At 42.1% G+C, this 26347-nt stretch overlaps 1 protein-coding gene across 4 annotated transcripts in view; it reads left to right on the forward strand.

Annotated features, from left to right (window-relative positions):
* The window catches only part of gabrg2 (gamma-aminobutyric acid type A receptor subunit gamma2), a 101855-nt gene that overhangs the window by 29583 nt on the left and 45925 nt on the right, over positions 1-26347 (forward strand). For all 4 annotated transcript variants that reach the window (XM_079586161.1, XM_079586162.1, XM_079586163.1 and 1 more), the window contains exons 3-4: positions 2801-2868; positions 12854-13074. In XM_079586161.1, the coding sequence (XP_079442287.1) occupies positions 2801-2868; positions 12854-13074 (289 nt within the window). The remainder of the gene's footprint in view (positions 1-2800; positions 2869-12853; positions 13075-26347) is intronic.

The raw sequence follows: 26347 nt of genomic DNA on the forward strand, positions 1-26347 counted from the left end.
GCCATGGCGATACCAACCACTTCTTTCTCCAAGAGCTCCATTACTAAAAGACTTGCCAGAGAAAGTCCACCTGTTAGCCAAGTGGCCCTATCGGCTAGTAGTTACCCAGTCCTGCGGTTCTAATGAGGAGACGTAGATTCTATTTCTGTCAAAGTACTGGCAGAGATGGCAATGGCAACAATGTCCACCTTTATGCTCTGTCCCTCCATTGCCCCTCGTGAACTGCCAGAAACCATGTTAACATAGCAGCTTCACTATGTCCACACTATCACCTGCAGACCATACTGGAGAGGTGACAGATAAGGGAATGAGATGCGAGTGCCCATGCCCATTCTCCTCCTCCATGCAGCCCAATCATATATGATTAAACGAGGAAGAATAATGTATGCAACCTCCATATCTATTTGGATCAGAGGGGCTGACACATAGGAAAGTGGGATGCTGCCAGCGGTCATGCCCATTCTTTCAAGTTTGTGAACACAAGGGAAGTGCAGCAATAACACTCCCAAGTCCATGTCTAATATACGAATGGGTAACACTTTATTTCGATAGTTCACTTTAGACATTCTACTAACTATAAGTAACTTTGCAACTACATGTCAACTAACTCTCATTAGAGTATTAGTAGACTGTCAGCTTAATATCTGCTAACACTTTATTGTGATGTTCCCCCAACAGACATTCAACTGACTATAAGTAACTTGGCAACTACAAGTCAACTTATTCTACTAACTCGGACCCTATGACCCTAACCATAACCTAACGGTCTACTGACTGGTTACTAATACTCGAATGAGAGGTAGTTGACATGTAGTTGCAAAGTTACTTATAGTTAGTAGAATGTCTAAAGTGGAACCTACAAGGGTAATTCCATTGGAAGCATTAAGCCTTCACTAAAACTCTAAGTGCTGGCAAAGGCGACAGATGTGGACATGGGACGCAAGTGGCGGCACTGCCTACTGTCCTCATCTGTACTGTATTAGCCCAATAGTGCTCTTTTGTGACATATTCTCCATCACCACACAGTTGAAAAAGTGGGAGACACGTTGCCACTTATTTCATCTGAATTTCATCCTTCGGATGAGACGTAAAACTGAGGTCCTGACTCTCTGTGGTCATTTAAAAATCCCATGGCACTTTTCGTAAAGAGTAGGGGTGTAACTCCGGTGTCCTGGCCACATTCCACTCATTGGCCCTTGCCAATCATGGCCTCCTAATAATCCTCATCCACTGAATTGGCTCGATCACTCTCTCTCCTCTCCACTATAGCTGGTGTGTGGTGAGCGCACTCGCGCCGTTGTACTGTGGCTGCCGTCGCATCATCCAAGTGGATGCTCACACTGGTGGTGGTTGAGGAGAGATCCCCTGATATGATTGTAAAGCACTTTGGGTGTACAGTTACTGAGTACATATGAAAGCACTATATACATGCCTCATTCATTCATTCATATAATGTGTACCTGAAAGAAACACAATCTTGAAGGGGAGGGGTGACAGCAGAGCGGGAGCGTGAGAGAATACCCTCACCACATTGTCTCAGGGATGATAATATGACTCCTAGCACTTTCCTGCATCAGGGAGAACTAAACATAATTAACAATAACAATAGGGTTTCGCCCTTGATCCCCTAAAAATCCCTAAAATTCCAATAGGGTTTAAACGCTTTGCGCTTGAAACCATAATAAATATAGCTGTGAGCAGCAATTATCTGGGTTCAAGTGCTTTAGGACCTTTGTCGCTTCTATGCTGTTGGGGTGCACGTAACGTGCAATAAACCAATCAGAGCATCGCACTCTTGTTCCATGACGAATTGCTATTATAATGGCGGATTTGCCAGGCGCACGCAACCTATGATGGTAAAGGTGATTTCGCAGTTTTCAGAATTTTCGCAGAAACAATTTTTTTTGTTTTGTTTTTAATAAATTTTTTCATTGATTCTCACATTTGAAAATATGAGAAAGATGAGAAAATAGAAAAACATGTAATCATAGTGCGAAATATTTCACTGCATCAGCCAAATCCAGCAGTAAAATAAATGCATATTTTAAATAAATGTAACTTAAATGCTCTCTTGGAAACACATGCATAAAAAAGCAAGCCATTCAAATGATCTAAGTATCAAAGATTTCTGTGTAAAAAATAATATTTTTTTATGTCCCACTTCCAGCCTCAATGACCATATGTTTACATGCATGACTGTCTTCTGTTAAAGTACATGTGATTGCATTTAACAGCCTGTCATATTACGTGCAAACTAGCCTTTTTTACATGCCATGGTTACACACAGGGTAGTCAATGACAACTGATGCTACATGGTGGTGACAGCTTGGGTACGGCAGAGCATTGGACTATCTTTATTTGCAAACAGTACAGCCAGGATGCCGTAACATTGCTGATATTATAGTCTCATTCGTTCGTTCGTTCATTCACTGTAGTTAGTGTAGTAAGTGTTCTGCCATGACCTGCAATCAGTAGCTAAAACAAAACGGCAAACAGCTTATTAAAAAACATTTAGATATTTTTAATGGGTAATTAAACTTCAGATATTTACTATTTGTGCTTGTGTATATTTGGATCCCTATATCATATACATTTTATTGAATTAGATGAAATATCAAATCAAGTTATGTTTCTTAAAGAAAGATAGCAGGTCCATTTTTCAAGCAAAACTTTTCACAAAAGAAATGCAGGTGCAGACTTACTACATTGTTGTTACCTTTAATAAAGCTCTTTTACATGTACTCTGAGATAACTGAACTAATTTTACATTCTCCTTGTTTCTCTCCACTGCTCTTTACAGTCAAACCAACCGTGATCCATGCGGACATGTTTGTCAACAGTATTGGCCCAGTAAATGCCATCAACATGGTAAGAGTTATTCTTTAAATGACAAATTATTTTATGAAAAAAATATTATAATAATAAATTAGTGTTTCTTTCTTTCACCAGCAGATTTGTAATGTCTACACTCAGATAAAATGTTACAAAAGCGGTCACTGGGCCGCTACCCTTTAAAAAGGTTCTTAAATGTACCATTTAGGTACTGATATGTACACTTTTGGTACCAATATGTGTCTTTGAGGTAGTAATATGCACTCTTTAGGTACAAAGGTAGACATTTTGAAAGGGTACCACCCCAGTGACAGCTTTTGTATTTTCTCTGAAAGCGTACTGTATTTTCATTTTAAATACATTATTACATTAGATACTGAAAGTTAACATTGTTTATAACATTTTAATGTAACCAGCTGCCTTAAGTTTGCCGTTTGGTTTTACTGACCAACCTTTGCAGAATACATTTTATTTATGATAGTTTTTTATGGCTTTTTTATTTTATTAGAAAGATTAGAGAGCTATACCAAATAATTTACCATTACTGGGAATCCCTAAAATTCTAAATTGTCATCTAGAATTTTATATCTATTTCAGATGGGATTTTCTTATGCTTACGTTCTATAGTGTTTTGCGTAGTGTTGCATGTTGTATATAATCCTATATTTATCAGATTTCAGGGTCATGTACAAATGTAAATTTAGAATATCAGCAATAATTAAACATTAATTTATATATGGGCATGTCCAAAAAAGGTAATTCTGGGAGATATCAGTTTAGAAAAGTGGCCTCTCCAGTATTTCCTGAAGAGAATATCAGGGAAATAAGATGCATGTCTTAGTTTAATCCGACTGTGCTTTTTTTCTGATCCTGCTTAAACTGAAAATGTTAAAATATTTAATCTGACCACTTCCTTTAACCATTGGCCACAAGCTAAACCACAAAAACAGTCTGGTTGGGCTTCGCTCGTAGATAGCATTAATGGGAGGGAGGGCCAGGCCCGCAGAAAGGGAAAAGATCCCCTCTACAGGCCAGTAAAGACCTCCATGGTGGAGCCGGTGGAGGAGAAGACCATAGTAGAGCCGGTGGAGGATGGACAGGTCAATGAGCAGTGGATAGAGTGGGCATTGGCTGCTGGCTCCAGGACAGATCTCTAACTGAGGGTCCATGGCAGGCATGTGCAATGGCTCCGTGTCAGTAACAGGCGTGTGTCTGTGGCGGGCATGATGAGGGGCTGGGGTGGCTCAGGTAGAAGCTGTGGGTCTGGACCAGGTACTGGAAGATCAATGTCCCTTGAGCACCATTTCTGAGAAGCAATGAATTACATTGAATCCTGCTCTGAAAAAAAAGAAAAGAAAAATCATAATCATTCCTGGGCTAAATTTAACAAGGCAAGGCAAGGCGAGTTTATTTATGTAGCACATTTCATACACAATGGTAATTCAAAGTGGTTTACATAGAAGAAATTAAAATAATCAAAAGAAATAAGAATAATTAAAACAGTTTAGAATAAAAAATTTAATAAAAAATACAGTACAAACAGTCGGACGAACAGTGGCACATTGCTCATTCATTAAATGCACAGCTAAACAGAAGTGTTTTGAGTCTGGATTTGAATGTGACTACAGTAGGAGCACACCTGATCTCTTCTGGAAGCTGGTTAAGATGCGGCTGGCATAATAGCTAAACAGCTAAAGTTAATTAGGTGCATTTTAAAGTTCCCAAAGTCTTACTTGTTTTTCAACAGAATTTTGTTATATACTATATTACTAAGTGATTTAAAAACAGCAATGTTGAATAAGGGTTCATTAATTATGACAGCTGTATTATGAAAAAATCAATGTAAAAATTATGAAAATTATATATTGACATGTTCACTTTGAACTCTTTTCCTGCCTTTAATAGAATTTTCCATAATTTGTGAGAGAACTCTTCACCGCCATTGGCAGAATTTTTCAGCTTTCCGTGTTTTCACTGTTATTCGGTAGAAATAGTACAGAATTTCAGAATCAAAACATTTCTTATGCCTTACATTTACTCGCATTGGAATCGTTTGACAGACAATATAATTTGGAAAAGGTTTGGCTTAAACCCAATCAATATTTAATTACAAACGTCAAAGAGGTCTCATTTAAAACTATCCATAGGAATTACCCAGTGAAACGTCTCTGGTTACGACTGTAACCCTTGTTCCCTGAGAAGGGAACGAGAAACTGCGTCGACTACGACACTTTGGGGAACACCCTTAGCGTCCCGCATCTGAAGTATTAATTGAAACTAATCCAATCCTGATAGGTGCTGCGTCATGACGTAACGTGACGGCATACACGGAATCTACAAAGGGATGCCGGTACACAACAGAGTTAGCTTCTGCGATGAAGCAAGTCGCTCCCAGGCAGGGGAAGGCGTGGCGGAGGGACGCAGTGTTTCGTTCCCTTCTCAGGGAACAAGGGTTACAGTCATAACCCTAGACGTTCCCTTTCGAGGGAACCCGAACTGCATCGACTATGACACTTTGGGGAACAAGTACCCACTATGCCACTACGAGCCCTACCTGTTCCAGTGGGAAGCTGCGCACAGACACACTTTGGATGAGAGCATTAGGCTCAATCCCAATTCACCCCTTGCCCCTACCCCTTGGCGCTAACCCTTCGTTTTGCGCGTTCACGTCTAGGGGTAGGGTGTCCCGATTCTTTTTGCGATAGAGGGGTAGGGCGAAGGGGTAGGGCTACATAGCCCTCGAAACCAACTGTTGAACTATGGCCTCTCAGCCAAGGTTGTTGAGACCGTCCATAACTCTAGAGCTCCCTCTGCGGGGAAGCAGTACACTCTAAAGTGGAGAGTCTTCAGAATGCCAGTTGGATCCAGTTAACTGCCCAGTGGCTTCAGTCCTGGAGTTTCCTCAGGACAGTTTTTCTGTGGGTTTATCCCCCTCACAGCTTCAGATCTAGGTGACGACTATAGCTGCCTTCCACGCAATGTCCCTTCACCTCTGCTTGTGAGAGCCCACTCTAGTATGGCAGCTTCTAAAGTTTCATTGTCGGGAGTCTCACTCCAAGAATGATATGATGCTGAGGGGTGTAAAGATGAGCGGATGAGCTCTAACGTCACTGTTAAAAATAAATCATCCACCCACCACTCACCCAAACCTATGATTTCTCAGATTTATATATCCGCACCCGACCCACACCCAATTGTCACATTACAAGAATTCAAATTCTCTGTGTTAAGCGTGATGATATGGTAACATATTTCACTTAAGTAGGATGCTTTTAAATGAACATTTATTTAAAGTAAATTTTCTTCCTTGGCAAAATTACATATACTTAATAGCCTAAACAGACATTACTCCCTTCAAACTAAAATTGTTTCCATCACTGCAACTTCCTGAACACACACACAAAAAATTAAATACATTCAGCCCAAGTGAAGGCTGGATATAGGCTTTATTAGTTTATTGTCATATACATGCAGCGCTTCATAGCTGTTATACATATCACATAGCCAGCACTTGATTCCTTACTGTTTTGTTTAAAATTTTCCTTTAAATTTTCCTGTGCTTCAGCAGCTGCACTGGCTACCGGTTCAATACCATATTGATTTTAAGATTTTACTTCTGACCTTTAAGGCTATCCATAATCTTGCACCTTTGTACCTCACCAACCTACTTCATATTACCGCACGGACCCGGATTCTTAGGTCCTCTTCTTCTATATATCTTACTGTACCTTCTGCCCGTTTGACCACCATGGGGTTTAGAGCCTTCAGTCGCTCAGCCCCTCGTCTCTGGAACTCTCTTCCACCAGATATCCGTAATATATCTGGTGATGTCGCACCAATGAGGGGAGGGGATGGGGATTTGACGCTTTAAATCCCGGTGTGAACGCAGTATAACACTACACCCTTGCTTTATTTAGTATACACGGGTCCATGAATATGCAAATAAGCCCCGCCTCCACTCACTCCAGCCAGCTCAGAAATCTACTCGTTCGGGTCAACTTTACTGTAATAAACACTGCACAATGGTATCGGTCTTTACAACTTCATACACATAACGGTAATTTATATGATTAGCCTATTGATTGACTACGTTATCAAACAGTTAATAATGTGTTGCTAATGTTACAGAAACCATGTTTCCAAGTTGCTGTTCACCATCTCAGTCTGCCTTCTAAAAATCAGCATTCCTTAGAAATGCTTTGAACAACTTAGAACGTCAGTGGAGAAAGGCATATAGGTCACCATAATATACATCACATACATAATTCACCCACTCTATTGCTAAATGTACCCGAATTTTCAAATCAACAGAAAAAAGAAAAATACCGGGATAACCTGGGGCCGTATGTAGAAAGCCTCTCAGAGTAAAATTGTAGGCTTAAGTGTGTAAAAATGATAAGAATGACACAATTTTACTCTTATTCCTAGACTTGAGAATAAGTGTGATTCATAAAGGTTCCTAAGAGTTAAGACTAGGCCTCAGCACCTAAATTATTTAAAAGTGCTAGAGAGGTATCCTAACCTTGTTAAGAATAACAAGATGGCTGCAGAGAGGAGGAGACCACACACTTTCAAACAAATATATAATGTATTGGAGTTATATGATGCAAGGGAGTGGATAAAACAATACAATCTTGATCTGACCTTGTAAGAAATGTAATGACTGCTCACACTCTACAAATCAATGCTCTGACTGCAGTAATCAAATTTATAATAAAAAAAATTTGGCAACTGGGAAAATTTAGCAGTGCACCGTGATGACTTGGGCTCTTCAGTCCACAGTAAGCTGGGTCTTAAATGGCACTAATCACACCATACATACAGTACTGGCCAAATGTGATATGTGAATTTAGTTTTTTTTTGTTTTTGTTTTGAATGACCTAACAAGTTTGCTTAAACCATCAAAATATTAGGAATATATATATATATATATATATCTGGATCCGGCTGACTACGGTAACATTGGGATAAGAATGAGACAAACAGATTAATACTAGTAGCATAGATGCCACTCCTCTTATGATGTAAGAAGTACATGGGATGTTATGAGAAGTGTCCCCAGCTCCAGTTGGCCTAATTTATGTAGCCTAACAATCTTTTAAGGGATTTTAAGTATATAAATGAGATAGTGTGTTAACTTATGTGTATGCTAGGATAAAGAGATGGATCTTTAATCTAGATCTAAACTGACTGAGTGTGTCTGACTTCCGAACAACGCTAGGAAGACCGTTCCAGAGTTTGGTACTAAATACTACTAAATAGCAAACTGATCTACCGCCCGCAGTTGATTTTGATATTCTAGATAATCAACTGGCCAAAATTGAGACCTATGTGGACGTGAAGGACTAGTCAAGTCACCTTTATTTGTATAGCGCTTTTTTCAATCAATCAATCAATCAACATTTATTTGTTAAGCACATTCAAAAGCAACACAAGTTGGCCAAAGTTAGTACATGTCTAAACATTACTCAAACACTCAACAAACAGTACTCAACACAAAACACTGGGTCAATATACAACCCTGATCAGTATCCTGTAACCTAGGGTCAATTGTATGCCCGGCATAGAGGTGTTCAACATAGATTTAAAACATTCTAACGAGTCACAGGATCTGATATGCAGAGGAAGACTATTTCACAGATGCGGGACTGCCACAGAAAATGCACAATCTCCTTTGGTTTTCAACCGTGATTTGGGAACATGTAGGAGCAAACTCTGGGATGATCTTAGGGGTCGTGCGGAATAATGATGCTGTATCTGTATCAGACGTGCTACATATATACTCCGGAGCAAGACCATGCAAACCTTTAAAAACCATGGTCAAAACTTTATATTGGACTCTAAATTCAACAGGAAGCCAGTGCAAATATGCCAGCACCGGAGAAATCCTAGACCATTTCCCTGTGCCTGTCAACAGTCTGGCTGCTGCATTTTGCACCAGCTGTAACCGTAATAGCAACTTTCTAGATAATCCTAAATATAATGAGTTGTAGTAATCCAATCTGGATGAAATAAAAGCATGAATGACAGTTTCCATGTCCCTAAAAGACAGAATTCCCTTTAATTTGGCGATGCTCCGCAATTGATAAAAGCTACTTTTGACCACGGCATTGACTTGTTTATCAAATTTCAGCTCTGAATCAAAAATTACACCAAGGTTCCTTGCTTGGGTGTTGACATTAGTAACTAAGGGGTCATGATGTAAAGAAAGCTGTTTGGTTAACTTTGGTGGACCAAAAGTCAGCACTTTCGATTTAGATTAATTGAGTTGCAGAAAATTCGCAGCCAACCATGCTCTTATCTCGTTAAAACACTCAAACATAGTTGTGATGTTGGGGTCGTCATTACATTTCATGGGCATATATAGCTGGATATCATCAGCATAACGATGGTAAGATACATTATATGTTTGGCAGATTAATCCCAGAGGGAGCATATACAGGGAAAATAAAACAGGACCAAGACATGATCCTTGAGGAACCCCTGAGGACACCGGCTGAGAAAACAAAATAAAGTTTCCAAGCTCCACTGCAAAAGATCTTCCATAGAAATAGGATGTGAACCACTTAAAAGCAAGCCCCCTAATCCCACAGTATCAAAAGCCGCGCTAAGGTCAAGAAGAACTAAAACCACACAGTTCCTAGAGTCTACAGACAGCAGAAGATCATTTGTCACTTTTGAGTAGGGCAGTTTCAGTACTGTGTTGAGACCTAAAACTGGACTGAAATATATTTTTAAAATTATTTCCGTTTAAAAAAGCTGAGAGTTGATTAAGAACAACCTTCTCCAATAACTTAGCCAGAAAGGGCAATTTAGAAATTGTTCGGTAATTATTTAATACTGACGGGTCTAAACTTGTTTTGTTTTTGTTTTTTAAAGAGGCTGCACCAAAGCATGCTTAAAATAAGATGGGTCCTCACCTTTTTCAAGGCTCTGATTCACTATAGACATGATCGTAGACCCCACCCATAATACTTATGGTTGTTTCAAAGCAGCATTACAGTAGTGATAGGAAAATAATGCAACAAAGTTTGTTTTGGCTGTACTGCTGTTCTAGAAGAAAGTTGTGTCATTGTCCAGCTTAAGTGAGCTCTGTTGTAAAAAAAGGTTCTTAACTAACTTGACAGAAGATCCATCAAGAGTTAGACCATAGTCTAGTTTATTTTGTGTGGGGGTTTTTGGTCCTATGTTTAAAACCTGTTTTTTTATTTTCTTCTGAATTTATGAATTTGATTTTTATATCAACTATGTTTCCTTTAGTTTGGCGAATTGGAATTTTCATTCTGACCTCAAATAAATATAGAGCCGAGTATCATTATTTTTCCTAATGATATCTTATATCCTAAGCGTTATTTTTCCTAATGATATCTCTCAAGGGTAGCATGTACAGGGTAAAAAACAATGGTCCTAGTACTGAGCCTTGCAGTACTCCATAATGAACTTGTGATATTTTCTCTTCATTTACTGCTAAAAATAGATGATGGTCAGATGAGTCTGATTTGAACCATACCAGTACAAGTCCACTGTAATGCCAATGTCATTTTCGGGCCTATTCAAAAAAAATGTTGTCTCAATAGTCAAACAAACCAGACATTGGGGGTCAAATATGTTCAGGCACAGTTCAGATTGCCTAGTGTGAGTACACCCTAAGAAGGAAGGAACATAGTTGTGAGAATACTGCCTTTTCTAGTATTTTTGACAATAAAAAGGGAATTCAAAATCGGTCTGTAGTTAACTAATTCTCTTGGACCAAGTTGTGTTTTTAATGAGAGGCTTAATAACAACCAGCCAAATGGCAATGATGAATTAATAAAATTAAGAAAAGGATGACTTCTATAAGCATCTATTTCAGTAGCTTAGTCAGAATAGGGTTTAACATGTTTAGACCATTCTTCCTTCCTATAGCAAAGAAAGAATGGAATTTTTCCTCATGGTGTCTATAGTGTACTGCCTGATGTAATATTGTAGTAGACGGTTGCATGGTTATAATGTTCTCTCTGATAGTATCAATCTTATAAGTAAAGAGATTTACAAAGTCATTAATGCTGTTCTGTTGGGAAATGTCTGAACATGTTAATGTTTTATTTCTCATTAATTTAGCCACTGCATAAATACAAATCTGGGGTTGTGTTTTCGTCCAAGAGAGTCGGAAAATAAGCAGATCTAACAGTTTTTAAGGGCTTTCTGTAGTTAGAAATACTATCCTTCCATGTGATGCAAAATACCTCTAGTTTTGTTTTCTTCCAACTGCGCTCCATTTTCTGGGCTGCTCTCTTGAGGGCACGAGTGTATTCATTATACCACAGCATCGGACTGTTCTCTTTAATCCTCAAGTGCAAAAGAGCAACCGTGTCTAAAGTGCTAGAAAAGAGACCATCTGTAGTTTCTGTTGCAGTTTCTTGAGGTATTTGGTATGCTAAGGAGTTGAGACAAATCAAATCAAGATAATTATTTATAAAGTAATCTTTAGTGGCCTTGACTAAATGAAGTAAACACAAGACTAGATAATGATCTGAGATGTCATTGCTCTGTTGCAGAATTACAACGCCATCAACATCGATTCCATGTGTCAATATTCAATTTAAAGGATGATTACGACAATGAGTGGGTCCTGACACGTTTTCTAACTCCAATAGAGTTTAGAATGTCTATCAATGGCAATGCCAATAAATCTTTTTCATTATCTGTGCGTTAAAATCACCAACAATTAAGTATTTATCTGCAGCCAGTACTACAGTAACTCTGATAGAAAATCAGCAAATTATTTGATAAAGTCTGGGTGGTGCCTTGGTGGCCTGTATACAGTAGCCACAAATATCAATAGTGATTTATAGCGATTTATTGTTTACACTACATGGCGTTATTTAAAGCAATATCACTTCAAAAGATTTATACTCGAAAATATTAATGTAAATTGTAGCAATACCTTCCCCTTTGCCTTTCAGACAAGCCCCATGTTTATAACAGTAATCTTGGGGCGTAGACTCATTTAAAATAATGTAATAATCTGGTTTTAGCTAGCTTTATGTGAAACCGAGCACATCTAGGATCTGTGATCATATAATAAAAAATAAAAAAAAGAGTGCTTTTGTAGAAAAGGATCGAATATTCAGCAGGCCAAGTTTAATGATTTGTTTATCTGTATTAAATATATATTTTTTATTAAATTAAATTTAAAAAAAATTATATTCGTTGAACAGACACATTCTCTATATTATGATATCTGGGTGAAAGAGTCTGTATGTACTGAGATTTATCTGACTTCTGTGATGTGAGGCGGCTAGCAGATGGTTGGTTTAGCAAGTCTGTCTGCTTCCTGACCTGCGCCCCAGTTTGTCAAGAACTAACTCTAAGACTATGTGCCATATATCTAGATAGAAGAGTGGCACCACCCCTGAAGGGATGAAGGCTAACTCTTTTTAGCAAGTCAGGTCTGCTCCAAAAACTTATGAACAACATCAACAAAATATGAGTGATCCTATTTTTCCCGTTTCCTGCAACTTGGACAATAACGCTGTTTGGCCCATTGCCAATTCATTGAAGATTCAAACCTCCAAATAAACACAAGTGTTGCTGGCTACTTCTATCTCTGTATGGTATGCATCTTTGACTTGTAAGAAAATAAGTTTGGGCTGTGACTAAACATCTACTAAACAAAACATATGGCAACAGTTATCCTACAGGTTTTGCTGACACCTCTGTTTAACCATGCCTCCAGTGTTTTTTTTTTTAATTTGCACAAGTAAGAAATAAGCTTTACCATGGATTAAATCAGTGTTTGTTTTGATTAATTTGTGCCAAACAAATGGCCAGTAGTGCATATGCTCCAGTGCACTTTTGATTCTAGCTTGTCATTTCTTTATCCCATTTACTTCTCGTTTCATCTAAAATTGCCAAAAATACAAAATAAAGTGGAATGCATATATTCTAATTGTGACAAAGGTGTATGCACTCAATAATTGTTTTTTGCCTTTGTCATTTACACAAAGGTCTGAAAGCTCTGCCCTTTACGTTTCTTTAGGAGTACACAATTGACATCTTCTTCGCCCAGACGTGGTATGACAGGCGGTTGAAGTTCAACAGCACCATGAAGGTTCTACGTCTCAACAGCAACATGGTAGGAAAAATCTGGATCCCTGACACGTTTTTCCGCAACTCCAAGAAGGCAGATGCCCATTGGATCACCACACCCAATCGGATGCTTCGGATATGGAATGATGGGCGTATACTGTACACTTTAAGGTAAATGCACTTTTTATTTGTTAATTATTCCTCTCATACCTATATTGAGCATACCCAGATAGCAAACAGCCACTGAAACAATGCTAATTCAACGTTGAGTTGGTTCAGTATCACTTTTTCACCCTCGGTTAATGTTGAAACCATGTTGAAAAAAAAAAATCTATGGTAGTGTCATTAAATCAATGTTACAATGTTATGTTGATTCTAGATTCTACATCCCACATCCCTGTTGTTGAATGAACACAATTTGGTGAAAAACACTTAAATCAAATTTTTTTATTAAATCAACACCTTTCCAGTAATTGAGTCACTTTTTATTTATATTTGTTTTAACACTGTTTAGAACAATCAATGATGAAAATGGAAAAGTAAAAGTTGGATAAAAAGGACTACAACCCATGCATATAGCTTTAGGAGTCTGATGTCATTATGACTGCAAGTGGCCCAAAGGTTCAAGTTTTAAATATCTCGTTTACATCGGACTACTGCCTCCTTTCTTTTGGAATCTCTGAAATTTGTAAAAGCATAATGTCACCCGAGAGCAGGTCAACGGTCACATTCATGAATTTTAATGTTAAACCAGAGGTAGGATGGTTAAAAAAAAAAAAAAAGATGGTTACACAACGAGTGTGGTTGCACAACGATTACACAATGATTACAAAATATGATTACAATAATTTCAAACATTTTATTTACCAAAATGTAAGCTTTATAAATGTAAAAATGTATATGACTGTAGTCTTATGTTTTGCACCACTCTCTCTCTCGCACACACACACTCCCTGCATACCAAACAACCTGAATGATGCCTTCGGAAGGCACTTTGAAGGGTTTATATAGTCTAATCATTACTGCTATGCTCTGTTATTACTCAGAGGAAGCTCATTCGCTGCAAATATGTTTCTCATGATATCACGTGGTCATAATAACCCGCCCTGTCTCCTCTGATGACGAACTTCCATTACACTTCTACGGTCTGTTCCGTACATAAGAATCCCAGAGAAATGTTTCTACACGTGAAACATGAAGCTAATACACAATTAAGATAGTAAATGATTTGTATCTGATTTTCATGCAATTTGGCTTATTTACATCACAATAAAGGCTGTTTGAATGAGAAATTCTAAGCAGGTGCAGCGATTGAGGGCTTGAAAACAAACAAAAAATGTCATCCGTTCGCTCTGAGCAGAGTCAGTATTTTAACGTTTCTGTTATTTATACGTTCCTTCTCTAACATAATCGTGGTTTGGTTTGGTTAGAAATGGTTTGGTTAGAAAAAATGCTGGTTAATAACGCTATTTTTTACCCTGCTATTTTTTGCTGTGCGAGGGTAAATTAAAAACTGGTTCTTTGAATAAATACAGCGTTTTCTTTATACAAAACGTGCAACACTGCAACAGTCTCGTGTACAACAGGCCGCAAGGTATGACGTTGAATGCTGCTGCCATCAGACCCAACAGTCTCTGAAACTGCTTTACAGTGAGCGGCTGGCCTAGCTTCAGTTGTTTCATGGCTGAGAGAATCGAAGCAATACGAACAGCAGACAGACAAATCCCACACCACACCCAGAAAAGTGGTCCTCTGTAGTGGAGATGGCACACTTTTCTTGGTATTCAACCTCAACCCCAACTGTCTGATGCAAGCGAGAACGACATCTCGATGCTGAACCGCCTAATGCTCCGATTGAGCTAAAATCAACCAATCGTTGATATAGTTCAGTATACGGATGCCCTGGAGTCGCAGCGGAGCCAGAGCTGTTCAGCGAAAAGAGGAGACGTGTTCCGGTGCAAACGTTCCCTGGTGCTATTTTGCAGTTTTAGAAAACAATTCTGCCACTGCCAGGAAAAACCTAGTCTAAAGACAGTGGGGCGTTGCGCGTTAGTCATATGCTATTTTAAGGGCGCATACTTGGCCATTATGTAGCGTGTGAACAACGCGCATACACTTTGATTCTTTAATCTAAAAAGACGCAGCAGTTTTCATTTTTGCAAATCATACATTATTACAAGGAAAAATATTAACACACAAGGGAAATCATTGTTGTGTCCATGTAGATGTGAAAAAATAGGCATAAATCTAGCTTATATATTTACCCAAATTATTATACGCCTGTTTAACCAAAGCTAATTTGGGTGGGTTTCTCCCATCCTCATACAATGTCACTTCTCTGTCTTTTAAGGCCCTGACGAGAACGTTGTTTTCCTCGGCTGTGAACCGCTCCTGGTGTGCGCCTAGCAAATCTGCCGTTATACTAGCAATCCGCCATGGAACAAGCTCGCCTGCTCTTAAAGGGAATGTGAGAGGACGCTCTGATTGGTTTATTTCACGTTACGCCCAAACCACACCTATGAATAATAAAGATACTTCAGACCAACCCATTTTAAATTTCCGTTGGGTGCAAGAGTAATTTATCCCGCCGGTATAATAGCAACAGCGCCCGGGATCCGCCCACAAAGTTACTTGCGTTTCACGTTTGATACTTGCGCTTTAGATCGTTAAAATAGGGCCGACTGATTCACACAAAGCGCTTGCTGAAGGCACAGAAGCTGGCGCTGTTATGATTCAGGGGTGCTTTATAGTTTCCTGGTTGATGACGTCACCTGCCTATGACGTTCCGTCTCACCATTGGACTGATTCCATACGTGCCTCATGACGCAATCACACAGGGGTGTTACCACACCGTTTCGACACAGCTCAAGTTCCCTTGAAAGGGAACACAATGTGTGTAAAGGCTAATGTGTTATGTACTTGAGGAGCGGAGAAGAGTGTCTTAGTCTGGTATTTGCTGTTTTTTGCCAAATATATTGAACGACAGTACAAACTGAGGGCCCACATACTAAAATAACCTTTGTAACCTGTGTGTCTGCTTCCTAAACAAAGCTAGGAAGACTATTCCAGAGTTTGGGTGCTAAATAGAATATAAAAATTAATTGCAGGCAGTAGATTCTTTTCCTATGTATTATCAACTGGCCAGCCATTTGAGATCGCAATAGACATGAAAGATTGCAAAGTGTTAAGAGCTCGCTCATGTACTGAGGAATTAAACCATTTAGTGCTTTGTAAGTAATTAGCTAAATTTTAAAATGTATGCCATTGCATTAATGGGGAGCCAATGCAGTTTTGACAGAATCAGGCTAATATGGTCATACTTCCTGGCTCAAGGAAGAACTCTAGCTGCTGCATGTTGGACCAGCTAGAGTTTGTTTATTAAGCATGCAGGGCAACCACTTAGTAGATCATTGCAATAATCTAGCCTTGAGGTCATGAACACAAACTAACTTTTCTGTATTTGTTAGTGAGAGCATTTGTTGTTATTTAGCTATATTTTTAAGATAAAGGGAAGACTCTCCACTTTAAGGTGTACAGTTTCCTTGTAGAGGGAGCTCTACAGTTTAGGATGGTCTCAACAACCTGAGTTGAGAGACCAGATTTCAGGAGTCGGTCCCTCTCAGGGGTCAAATTCACAGCTTCCACACCACATCCCTGTCCGGGGGTGATAGATTGTGCCAATGATAGAATATCCCAATGAGAGCTGTTTAGGAGAGATAAAAGGTCTTTGAACCACACTCTGGCCAGCCAGAAAGGGGCTACTAACAGCAGATGAACCCCATCCTGGCAAACTCTCTCTAGAATTCCGGCAGCAGAACGAGCAGGGGAAATGCATACAGGTGCGGGTCATATAATTAGAATATCCTGAAAATGTTTATTTTATTCAGTAATTCCATTCAAAAAGTGAAACTTGTATAGAATATTACTTAAGACCAATACAAAAAAAAGATTTTTAGAAATGCTGGCCAACTGAAAAGTATGAGCATGTACAGCACTCAATACTTAGTTGGAGCTCCTTTTGCCTGAATTACTGCAGCAATGCGGCGTGATGGAGTCGATCAGTCTGTGGCACTGCTCATGTGTTATGAGAGCCCAGTTAGCTCTGATAGTGGCCTTCAGCTCTTCTGCATTGTTGGGTCTGGCGTATCACATCTTCCTCTTCACAATACCCCATAGATTTTGTATAGGGTTAAGGTCAAGCGAGTTTGCTGGCCAATTAAGAACAGGGATACCATGGTCCTTAAACCAGGTACTGGTAGCCTTGGCACTGTGTGCTGGTGCCAAGTCCTGTTGGAAAATTAAATCTGCATCTCCATAAAGTTGGTCAGCAGCAGGAAGCATGAAGTTCTCTAAAACTTCCTGGTAGACGGCTGTGTTGACCTTGGACCTCAGAAAACCAAGTGGACCAACACCAGCAGATGACATGGCACCCCAAACCCCAAAAGACTGTGGAAACTTTACACTGGACTTCAAGCAACGTGGATTCTGTGCCTCTCCTCTCTTCCTCCAGGCTCTGGGACCTTGATTTCCAAATGAGATGCAAAATTTGCTCACATCAGAAAAGAGGACTTTGGTCCACTGTGCTTTATTAAATCCAGATTCAACGCAGCCGTCTACCAGGACATTTTCAGAGCACTTCATGCTTCCTTCATTTTCCAGCAGAATTTGCACCTGCCCACATTGCCAAAAGAACCAAAACCTGGTTCAATGTCCATGGTATTACTGTGTAATTACTGTGTGATTTCATGTAATATTCTAATTTTCTGGGATTTTGATTTCGTGCGTTTCATAAGCTGTAAGCCATAATCATCAAAATGATAACAAATAAAGGCTTGAAATATCTCACTTTGCATGTAATGAGTCTATATAATATATTAGTTTCACCTGTTAAGTTGAATTCTTGAAATAAATAAACTTTTTGATGATATTCTAATTATATGACCAGCACCTGTATAGACCCAGCCTTGACCACATCTGAACCATGGCCCCAGTGAAGCTAGATGCATGAGGGAAAACCATAGCGGACAGCGCTTTGTCTCCTCAGATGCGAACAAGTCCACTTCCGCTTTGCCGAATTCCTTCCAAATCAACTGCACCGTCTCGGGATGGAGTTTCCATTCCTTGTGCCTCAGCCCCTGTCTTGACAAGATGTCTGCAGGTATCTAGGAATATACCGTAGACTGGTCTCAAGGAGGACTGAATTATGTACCCTTATTTACAATCCGTAGGACCTACAAGACATGTCTGCCAGAAGCTTCCATGCTGCCAAAAAGTTTGTCTCTTGAGACTGACCTTTGGTGCATTCTGAATAGGGTGCCGATGCCCTGAAGCACACATACTGCTCTATAACCCTCCCTCAGAAGGGGTGAGCCGACATTCCTGTACTTTGCACCCACTCCATAGGCAACACTGTGATTTTCCCCCCACAATTCTAACATTTTGGCTGCATCTCTTTCCTCATTTTCATGATCCTCTCCAAATCTAGCACACCTTCATTTCCCTTTGCATGTCAGAGCAGTATGTCCAAATAGTTGACCATAAAGCATCTCATATGTTTAGGGACATGTTCCCTCACATTATATGTCATGTATCCTAAAGTTACTTTGTTTGGGAGATTTTCTTCCTCAAACTCCAACAGTATACTTTCACTATATCATCTTATCCCTTACTATCTTATCCATCTTATAATGTAATGTAATCTTCCCCATCACTCAGTTTCTCTCCTTTCAGAGTTGCTTTTATGTCATCCATAGTAACTTTGTCGGGTACAGTATACCCTTAAATCACTCCCCTATTCCACGTGTATCTCTTCTCCACATGGCATTATGTTTTCCTACTTTTTTCATCCTACAAGCCCTTTCACTAAATCTAAGTATTACCTTAAATCTTTACCACTCTTTCCTTTAGAGTTATTCATCACCTTTTTGACTTTCCTCTTTCCGGCTTTTTCAAAGGAGTTTCCTCATTTCTCCCTTGATTGTTATTTTCCCTGATTAATCTCCATATGGTCTTCACTCTCATTTTCATCTGATTCCGCCCACTCTGGCCCACTCACAGCAAAGTTTTGCCTAACCACCACTGTTGTCATCATTCCGTCATGCTTGTATTCATACAGGTCACTTTATTTGTTCAATTAAATTCATTTAGAATTAAATAAAATATTGTGAAATTTAGTGATCAAACGTTCAAGACCAGGAAAGATGGAGGCAGGAACCAGCAAACTTTGAACATAACTTTAATCATAAAATAAACATAAACAACAAAACTAAAGGAGTGGCAGCAGCTGTCCTACTGACTGTAGCATATAAACATGATAAAAAACAGCAATAAAAAAATGATTCTTGAGGACTTGAGACTGGTGTGTCGCGCAGATGGGTCTCGTTAGCCGCTTTTCCACTGTCGGGCCAGTGTGAGCCAGGGCCAACAATGTACTGGGCAGCCCCACAGCGCTACCCTGAAACCCGGCCTAAACACGCCTCCAATGTCAATGTCACACAACCCCACAATTTCACCAGCATGATACTAGCTGACTAAAACTAGTTAGATCACAAAATGATCATGACAGTAGCAAATGTATGGTCTTTACTTAAAGAATCAAGACTCCATGCATCAATATTTGACACATGTTTTACAGTAATTTATTAAACCTTTAAGACATCAATCATTCTGAATCAGACTGGTATTTATCATTATCTCACATAAAAGGAGAACACATACTTATTCGGTCACGACTGCTTCCATTTATTTGTGATCACAGGAACACACAGAACAACCCCATTAATGGTTTGAAGGCAAAATCAATATTGATAAAATATCATTAGAAAAATGTTGATAAAATATCATGTTTGTCGGTTACGGATGTAACCCTCGTTCCCTGAGTAGGGAACGGAGACTTTACGTCGAATGATGACGAAATGGGGTTCGCTTAGAAGCCTATCATCTTTGAAAGAAATATAACGAGCCAATGGCAAGGAAATGCCATGGGTCTGCGGGATTTGCATAGCGTAACTCCACCCCACCGCGTGGGTATACAAGGGAGGACGCTGCAACATGCCGATATGTTTCTTCGCTGAGGAGCCAAGACTGAACTCGGGCTGTTCCAGCGGTACAGCAGAAGTGGCAGGTAGACGTCGAGTTCCAGTTACGTTGAAATGGGGTTCCCAGTCCAATCACGCCACCTCGGCTGTCTTCCAGTGCCCTGCGTAAGTCTGAGCTCCCTGTCGTGAGACTAGCACGGACGAAGGACTCCTACTTAACACAGGAATACCAAGGTACAATGGGAAGCATATCTCAGTGGAAATATGTAATCAGTGCCTGCCCGAAGGGGGGGACTTACAGAATACACATATGACCCGGAGGGGGGTGCATACGGAGAACACTGGGGTGTCCAGTCAACAGCGCTGGAGGAACCCCGGGCTTGTGAGGCTCACTTGAGGAGAATATCGCACGTATCCAGTACGTAGAGTGGAATGGCGAGCAAGTGAAGACACCTGAGCGGGTCCTAGTACCGGCTGGTTGAAGCGAGTACACGGTCCTCCCACTGGCTCCACTCGGAGATTGTAGAATCTGGCGAATGTGTTGGGTGTCGCCCAGCCAGCAGCTCTGCAGATGTCTGTTAGCGAGGCACCATGCGCTAGAGCCTAAGAGGAAGCCACACTCCGGGTGGAGTGGGCCTTCACACCAAGGGGGCATGGCCGACCTTGCTGCTGGTAAGCCAAAGCAATGGCGTCCACTATCCAGTGAGACAACCTTTGCTTGGAGAGAGCCTTTCCCTTCAGCTTCCCACCAAAACAGACAAAGAGCTGGTCTGAGGTCCTGAAACATTGTGTTCTGTCTACGTAAGCACGGAGGCCACGTATTGGACAGAGCAATGCCAAGGCTGGGTCTGCCTCCTCCAGGGGAAGCGCTTGCAGGTTCACCACCTGGTCCCGGAAGGGAGTGGTGAGAACCTTGGGCACATATCCAGGCTGGGGTCTCAGGATCACGTGAGAATAGGCCGGCCCGAATTCCAGGCACGCTTCGTCTACAGAAAATGTGTGCAGGTCCCCTACCCTCTTAATGGAGGCCAATGCAACCAGGAGCGCTGTCTAAATTGACAGGAACTTAAGCTCCACTGATTGCAGAGGCTCAAAGGGAGCACTCTGCAGGGCAGTTAGAACCACTGAGAGGTCCCAAGAAGGAATGAGAGGAGGGCGAGGAGGATTCAGTCTTCTCGCTCCTCTCAGGAACCTGATGACCAGGTCATGCTTTCCCACGGACTTACCTTCGACTGCGTCGTGATGTGCGGCGATAGCGGCAACATACACTTTCAGGGTGGAAGGAGACAGCCTTCGCTCCAACCCATCTTGCAAGAAGGAAAGCATGATACTGATCGGGCATTTTCTGGGGTCTTCTCGGTGAGAAGAGCACCAGGAGACGAAGAGGTTCCACTTTAACGTGTAGGCATGTCTAGTGGACGACGCCCTAGCGATGTGTGGTAGCCACGACCGCTGGTGGTAGGGTACTCAAACCTACCTTGTCCCGTCCAGGAGCCACAAGTGGAGGTTCCAAAGTTCGGGACGAGGGTGCCATAGGGTGCCCCGTCCCTGAGAAAGGAGGTCCTTCCTCTGAGTATTTGGCCAGGGAGGTGCTTTCGCGAGGAGTACAAGTTCGAAGAATGAGGCATAACCAAGATGACCTGTTCCTCATCCTCCCTGATCTTGCACAGGGTCTGTGCAAGAAGGCTCACTGGGGGAAACGCACTTACGGAGGCTCCGCGGCCAGCTGTGTGCCAGTGGGTCTGTGACGAGCGTGCCCTCGGTTCAGTGAGTAAAACTGGGCGCAGTGAGATGAGTCGTGGGAGGCAAACAGGTCTACCTGAGCGTCTCCGAACTGATCCCAAATCAGCTGAACCGACTGGGGAAGGAGTCTCCCTTCTCCAGGAAGAGGCTGAAGCCGTGAGAGCTCGTCAGCTGCACAGTTCAGGTTTCCCAGGATAAAAATGGCTCGAAGCGACCTCAGATGCGCCTGACTCCATAAGAGAAGGTGGCGGGCGAGTTGCAACATACGGCGGGAGCGTAGACCACCTTGTCGGTTGATGTACGCTACTGTCGCGGTATTGTCTGATCGGACTAGTACGTGCTGGTTCTTGCATCTGTTGAGACGACAACATGCTTGGAAACTCGATCTAAAGGCACTCCGGCCTGTAGAAAGCTGAGGTTCGCCACGGGGTGAAGGTCTGACGGCAGGTCGGAGAGTGCCTTGTTGCCATGCCCTTCTTGGGACTCGATCGCAAAGCCAGTGCTGAAGCGGTCTCATATGAAGCAATCCGAGCGGCGTTGCTGCAGATGCCATATGCCCCAGGAGCCTCTAAAAAAGTTTCAGTGGAACCGCACTCTTGCCCTCCAATTGTCTCAGGCAAGTCAGCAGTGACTGTGCGCGATTTCCATACCAAGAAAAGAGAGCCTCTGCACTGGGCAAAGTTTGCTCTTCTCCCAGTTGACCCGAAGGCCCAGACGAGCTAGGTGCCGGAGCACTAGGTCCCTGTGTTCGCAAACCTGGTCTCGAGAGTGAGCTAGGATCAGCCAGTCAGCGAGATAGTTCAGGATGCGAACGCCGTGTTGCCGTAGCGGCACAAGGGCTGCCTCGACGACCTTCGTGAAGACTTGAGGAGACAGGGCTAGCCCGAATGGGAGAACCGCGTACTGGTATGCCCACCCCTCGAAAGCAAACCGTAAGAACGGTCCGTGTTGAGGAAGAATGGAGACATGGAAGTAGGCGTCCTTCAGGTCGATCGCTGCAAACCAATCCTGTGGCTGCACACATTCGAAAATGCCGTGAGCATCTTGAACAGAAGCCTGTGAAGGGAACGGTTCAAGAAACACAAGTCCAGGATTGGTCGTAACCCACCGGTTTTCTTGGGTACAATGAAGTAGGGGCTGTAGAAGCCGGACCTCATTTCGGCTGGAGGGACAGTCTCGATCGCACCCTTCGCCAGTAGGGTGGCGACCTCCGCTCTCATGACAGGGGCATTGCCACCGACCCTAGTGCGGACTCCCCTGAAGCGGCGAGGACAACGCGCAAACTGAATCGCATAGCCGAGCCTGATGGTTCTCACGACCCAGCGGGACAGGTTGGAAACCTCTACCCAGGCTCCCAAGGACTGTGCCAGCGGGGTCATGCGAACCACAGACGTACCCTCGGTGGTGCAGCGAAGCGGAATGACCGGCCCGGACGTGGGTGGCATAGCGGCCCGGTGTGGGGGCACGGTCATTAGCCGCGTCCTGACAGAGGAGGCCAGGGAAGGACCAGTGTTCCATGGGTGCCTGCTCTGCCAGGGGTCTGGCGACAGAGGAGGATGAGAGTGGCGAGGCCCGTGAGCGGCGCGCACGGTCATCCGAGGACTCTGTGACAGAGGAGGGCGGGAGTGGCGGGACCCGAGGGTGGCACGCACTGTCGTCCGAGAACTCTGTGTGCTCAGAGATGGGAATGACAGTTCTTTGGAAGAAGAGGTTCTCCCCCAGCCCTCCACCGGGGGAACAGGAGCGCCGCATTGCCTGGTGTTCGGCAGGCTGCGGGGCTGGTACGGGCTGGGGAGTCTTATCCGCCAGGCTAAGCCAGTCTTTCCTGGACCACATATGTGGACATCACCTGACCCAGGGAGCGTGTGGTCCCCTTCGCCGCCCGTAGAGCGAGGTCGGTGGCAGCACGCAGCTCTTGCAAGAGCCCTGGACCAGCCCTACCCTCGTGCATAACAACGATCACCCTTGGCCTGCTAGACCTGAAGGATGGTCATAGCATACAGTGAGGCGGCAGCCTGCCCCGCAGCTCTATAGGTCTCTGCCACCGGAGTAGACAAAAAAACTACAGGCTTTGGGGGGGTGGGTTCTTAGGGTCACCACGCCGGTGGAGGCACTGTGGGAACACAGTTGTGTTGCCACAGAACACTCCACGGGGGGAAACCCCGTGTACCCACTGGCCGCGACCTTATTGAGGGCAGAGAAGGCGGAAGAGGCCGTTGAGTAGTCGTGGGAAGTCAAGGGGGACTTCCACGATCTCATAATCTCTTCATGCACGTCCGGGAAGAAATTAATTGTGGGCGGGCCGACGGGTGTCGGTGCTTCCTCAAAAACCGATCATCAGCCTTAAGCACTCGGGACATGGCGGAGGGTTCCACACAAGCTCGATGCTCGCGACTGCCCGGGAAAGCATGGCATAAAATATTGGATTAGACTCGGGCAATGCTGGCACACCCGAATGAGGCAGCACAGCCGAGTCTTCATCAACAGCAGCCTGAGATCACCCTGGCCACCAGCCGAAGTATCCCCTCTCGTGGAGAGAATAGATTGGGTGTGGATGAGGGGACTCTCTCTCCAAGGAGATCATTGAGTCTCGATTGTTACATTGCGATTGTCATGTTCCCGCAATGAGAACATGACGCATCCACGAATGCTGTCTGAGCGTTTGCCCAAACCACTGCGCAGATCCGCAGGCAATGTGAAGCTCGCTGGAATTCACCGTCACACCAACACCTGAAGAGTAGCTCGTCTCGAGAGTGAAGAGAGATGGTCTCAGAATGGCTTGTGGAGTGAAGAATGTTCTTGGCTCCGAAGCGAAAACATATCTGGGCGTCCTCCCTTTTATACCCACGCGGTGGGATGGAGTTACGCTATGCAAATCCCGCAGATCCATGGCATTTCCTTGCCATTGGCTCGTTTTATTTCTTTCGAAGATGATGGGCTTCTAAGCAAACCCCATTTCGTCGCCATTTGACGTAACTCGAAGTGACAACGAAAGGGAATGAGCATCGCTCTTAATTTTCCACAAAATTATGCGATCTGTGGAGGTTTGAGCAATCTCTCCCATCTCAATATACTGTTAGCCTCATGCGGTGATCATAAACCCTGGATCGAATTCTGAAGCTATTTCAAACATTTGCTGGTATCTGAAATGTTTTGAGCTGAATTTTTTTTTAATGTCTTAAAGGTTTTTGTTAGCTTGTACTCTGATATGATACCATGAGAAATGATCAGCAGTGTTGACCCTCTCCTGACTCAGATAAACTCCACCATTTGTTTATGAGCACTCCTCAAGCTTTAGACAAAGGTATTTAGCGGGCCAAAAAATGTTGGCCCCAAGCCAGCCCCGATGAGGCTTGATCAAGCCCCGGAAGTGACAGTGGAAACTGGCATGCACCAGCATGCTTGCTTTTGGCCCGACAGTGGAAACATGGCTATTAGCATTCACTGCACCGGCCCCACTCCGCTCTGACAGCTCTCTGCCCCACCCAGCTTCATACCACAGTAACATTAATACAACTTTATTAAATTAGCTTATCCATGAACATGATTTCTGCCTGAGTCACGTCGGATTGATTTTCATTGGCTGTGGAGGTGAAGACGACACCTCTTATGATTCCACGCTCATTAACAGTGTTATCAATGTCTTTGTTATTGTTTTGAATTAGAAACTTCTAGTGGCGAAACTTACATACTGTGCCTTTAAAATGTTAACACATTTTGCCCTATGTGACGTCTGTTTTTATATTGTATGTTACTATGATTTACACACATTTTGTTTTTCCTCATTTCTATATAGGCCCACTATATGATATATTTTGTTATTTTTACTTGTTTGCACATTATTTTATGTTTTACTTGCATCCCCTGTCATTTATTTTCACTGATCATTGAATTATCAGAAAAGATCAGTAGTAGTATTATCAGTGTATAACAGAAAAACAAAGTTTTGCTAATAAAATAAAATGTCTGCATACATTTACTTAATGAAAATGCATAATGATTTACAATGATGTCATATTGAGCTATAACCTATTTAAGCTCTATCTGTGCGTCTAGTGCATTATACCCACCCACCCACCATCAAATATTTTGACCAGTAAGATGGAGTATATGAAATTGCTAAATTTGTCCAAAAGTACTTTTTACATTTAATACTTAAATACTTTAAAAAAAAATAAGTACTTCTGTGCTTTTACTCAAGTAAAACCGAAAAGGAGTACTTAATACATTTACTAGTAATATTTTATCAGGGTATGTGGACTTTTAATCAAGTACTTGATTTGTGTACTTCATCCACCATTGTAGGGAATACACAGCCATGTTTATATATTTATATATAGGGTTGTACTGCAATCTAGTGGTTACACCATGGTATTACAGATGAAAAATGGTGCATAGTTTAGAGGTAAATATTTAGTACCATAAAATCCCCTTATATAGCAAGTATTTACTTCTGTCAGGGGTGATCCTGAATTCAGCCCTGACAATGGGCCACAAAAGATTGAATCACCTCACCTGAATAGCCATTATTATATTATATTATTAGATGATATGTTGTTCATCACTAATATACATGATTTATTTTGTAAATATGTATCACTAATATTTATGATGTTTATTAGTTATATATCATATGAGTCATGCACATGTGTTTGTATTGGGTG

This window comes from Phoxinus phoxinus (genome assembly GCF_949152265.1).
Source record: "Phoxinus phoxinus genome assembly, chromosome: 17".
Lineage (NCBI taxonomy): Eukaryota > Metazoa > Chordata > Actinopteri > Cypriniformes > Leuciscidae > Phoxinus > Phoxinus phoxinus.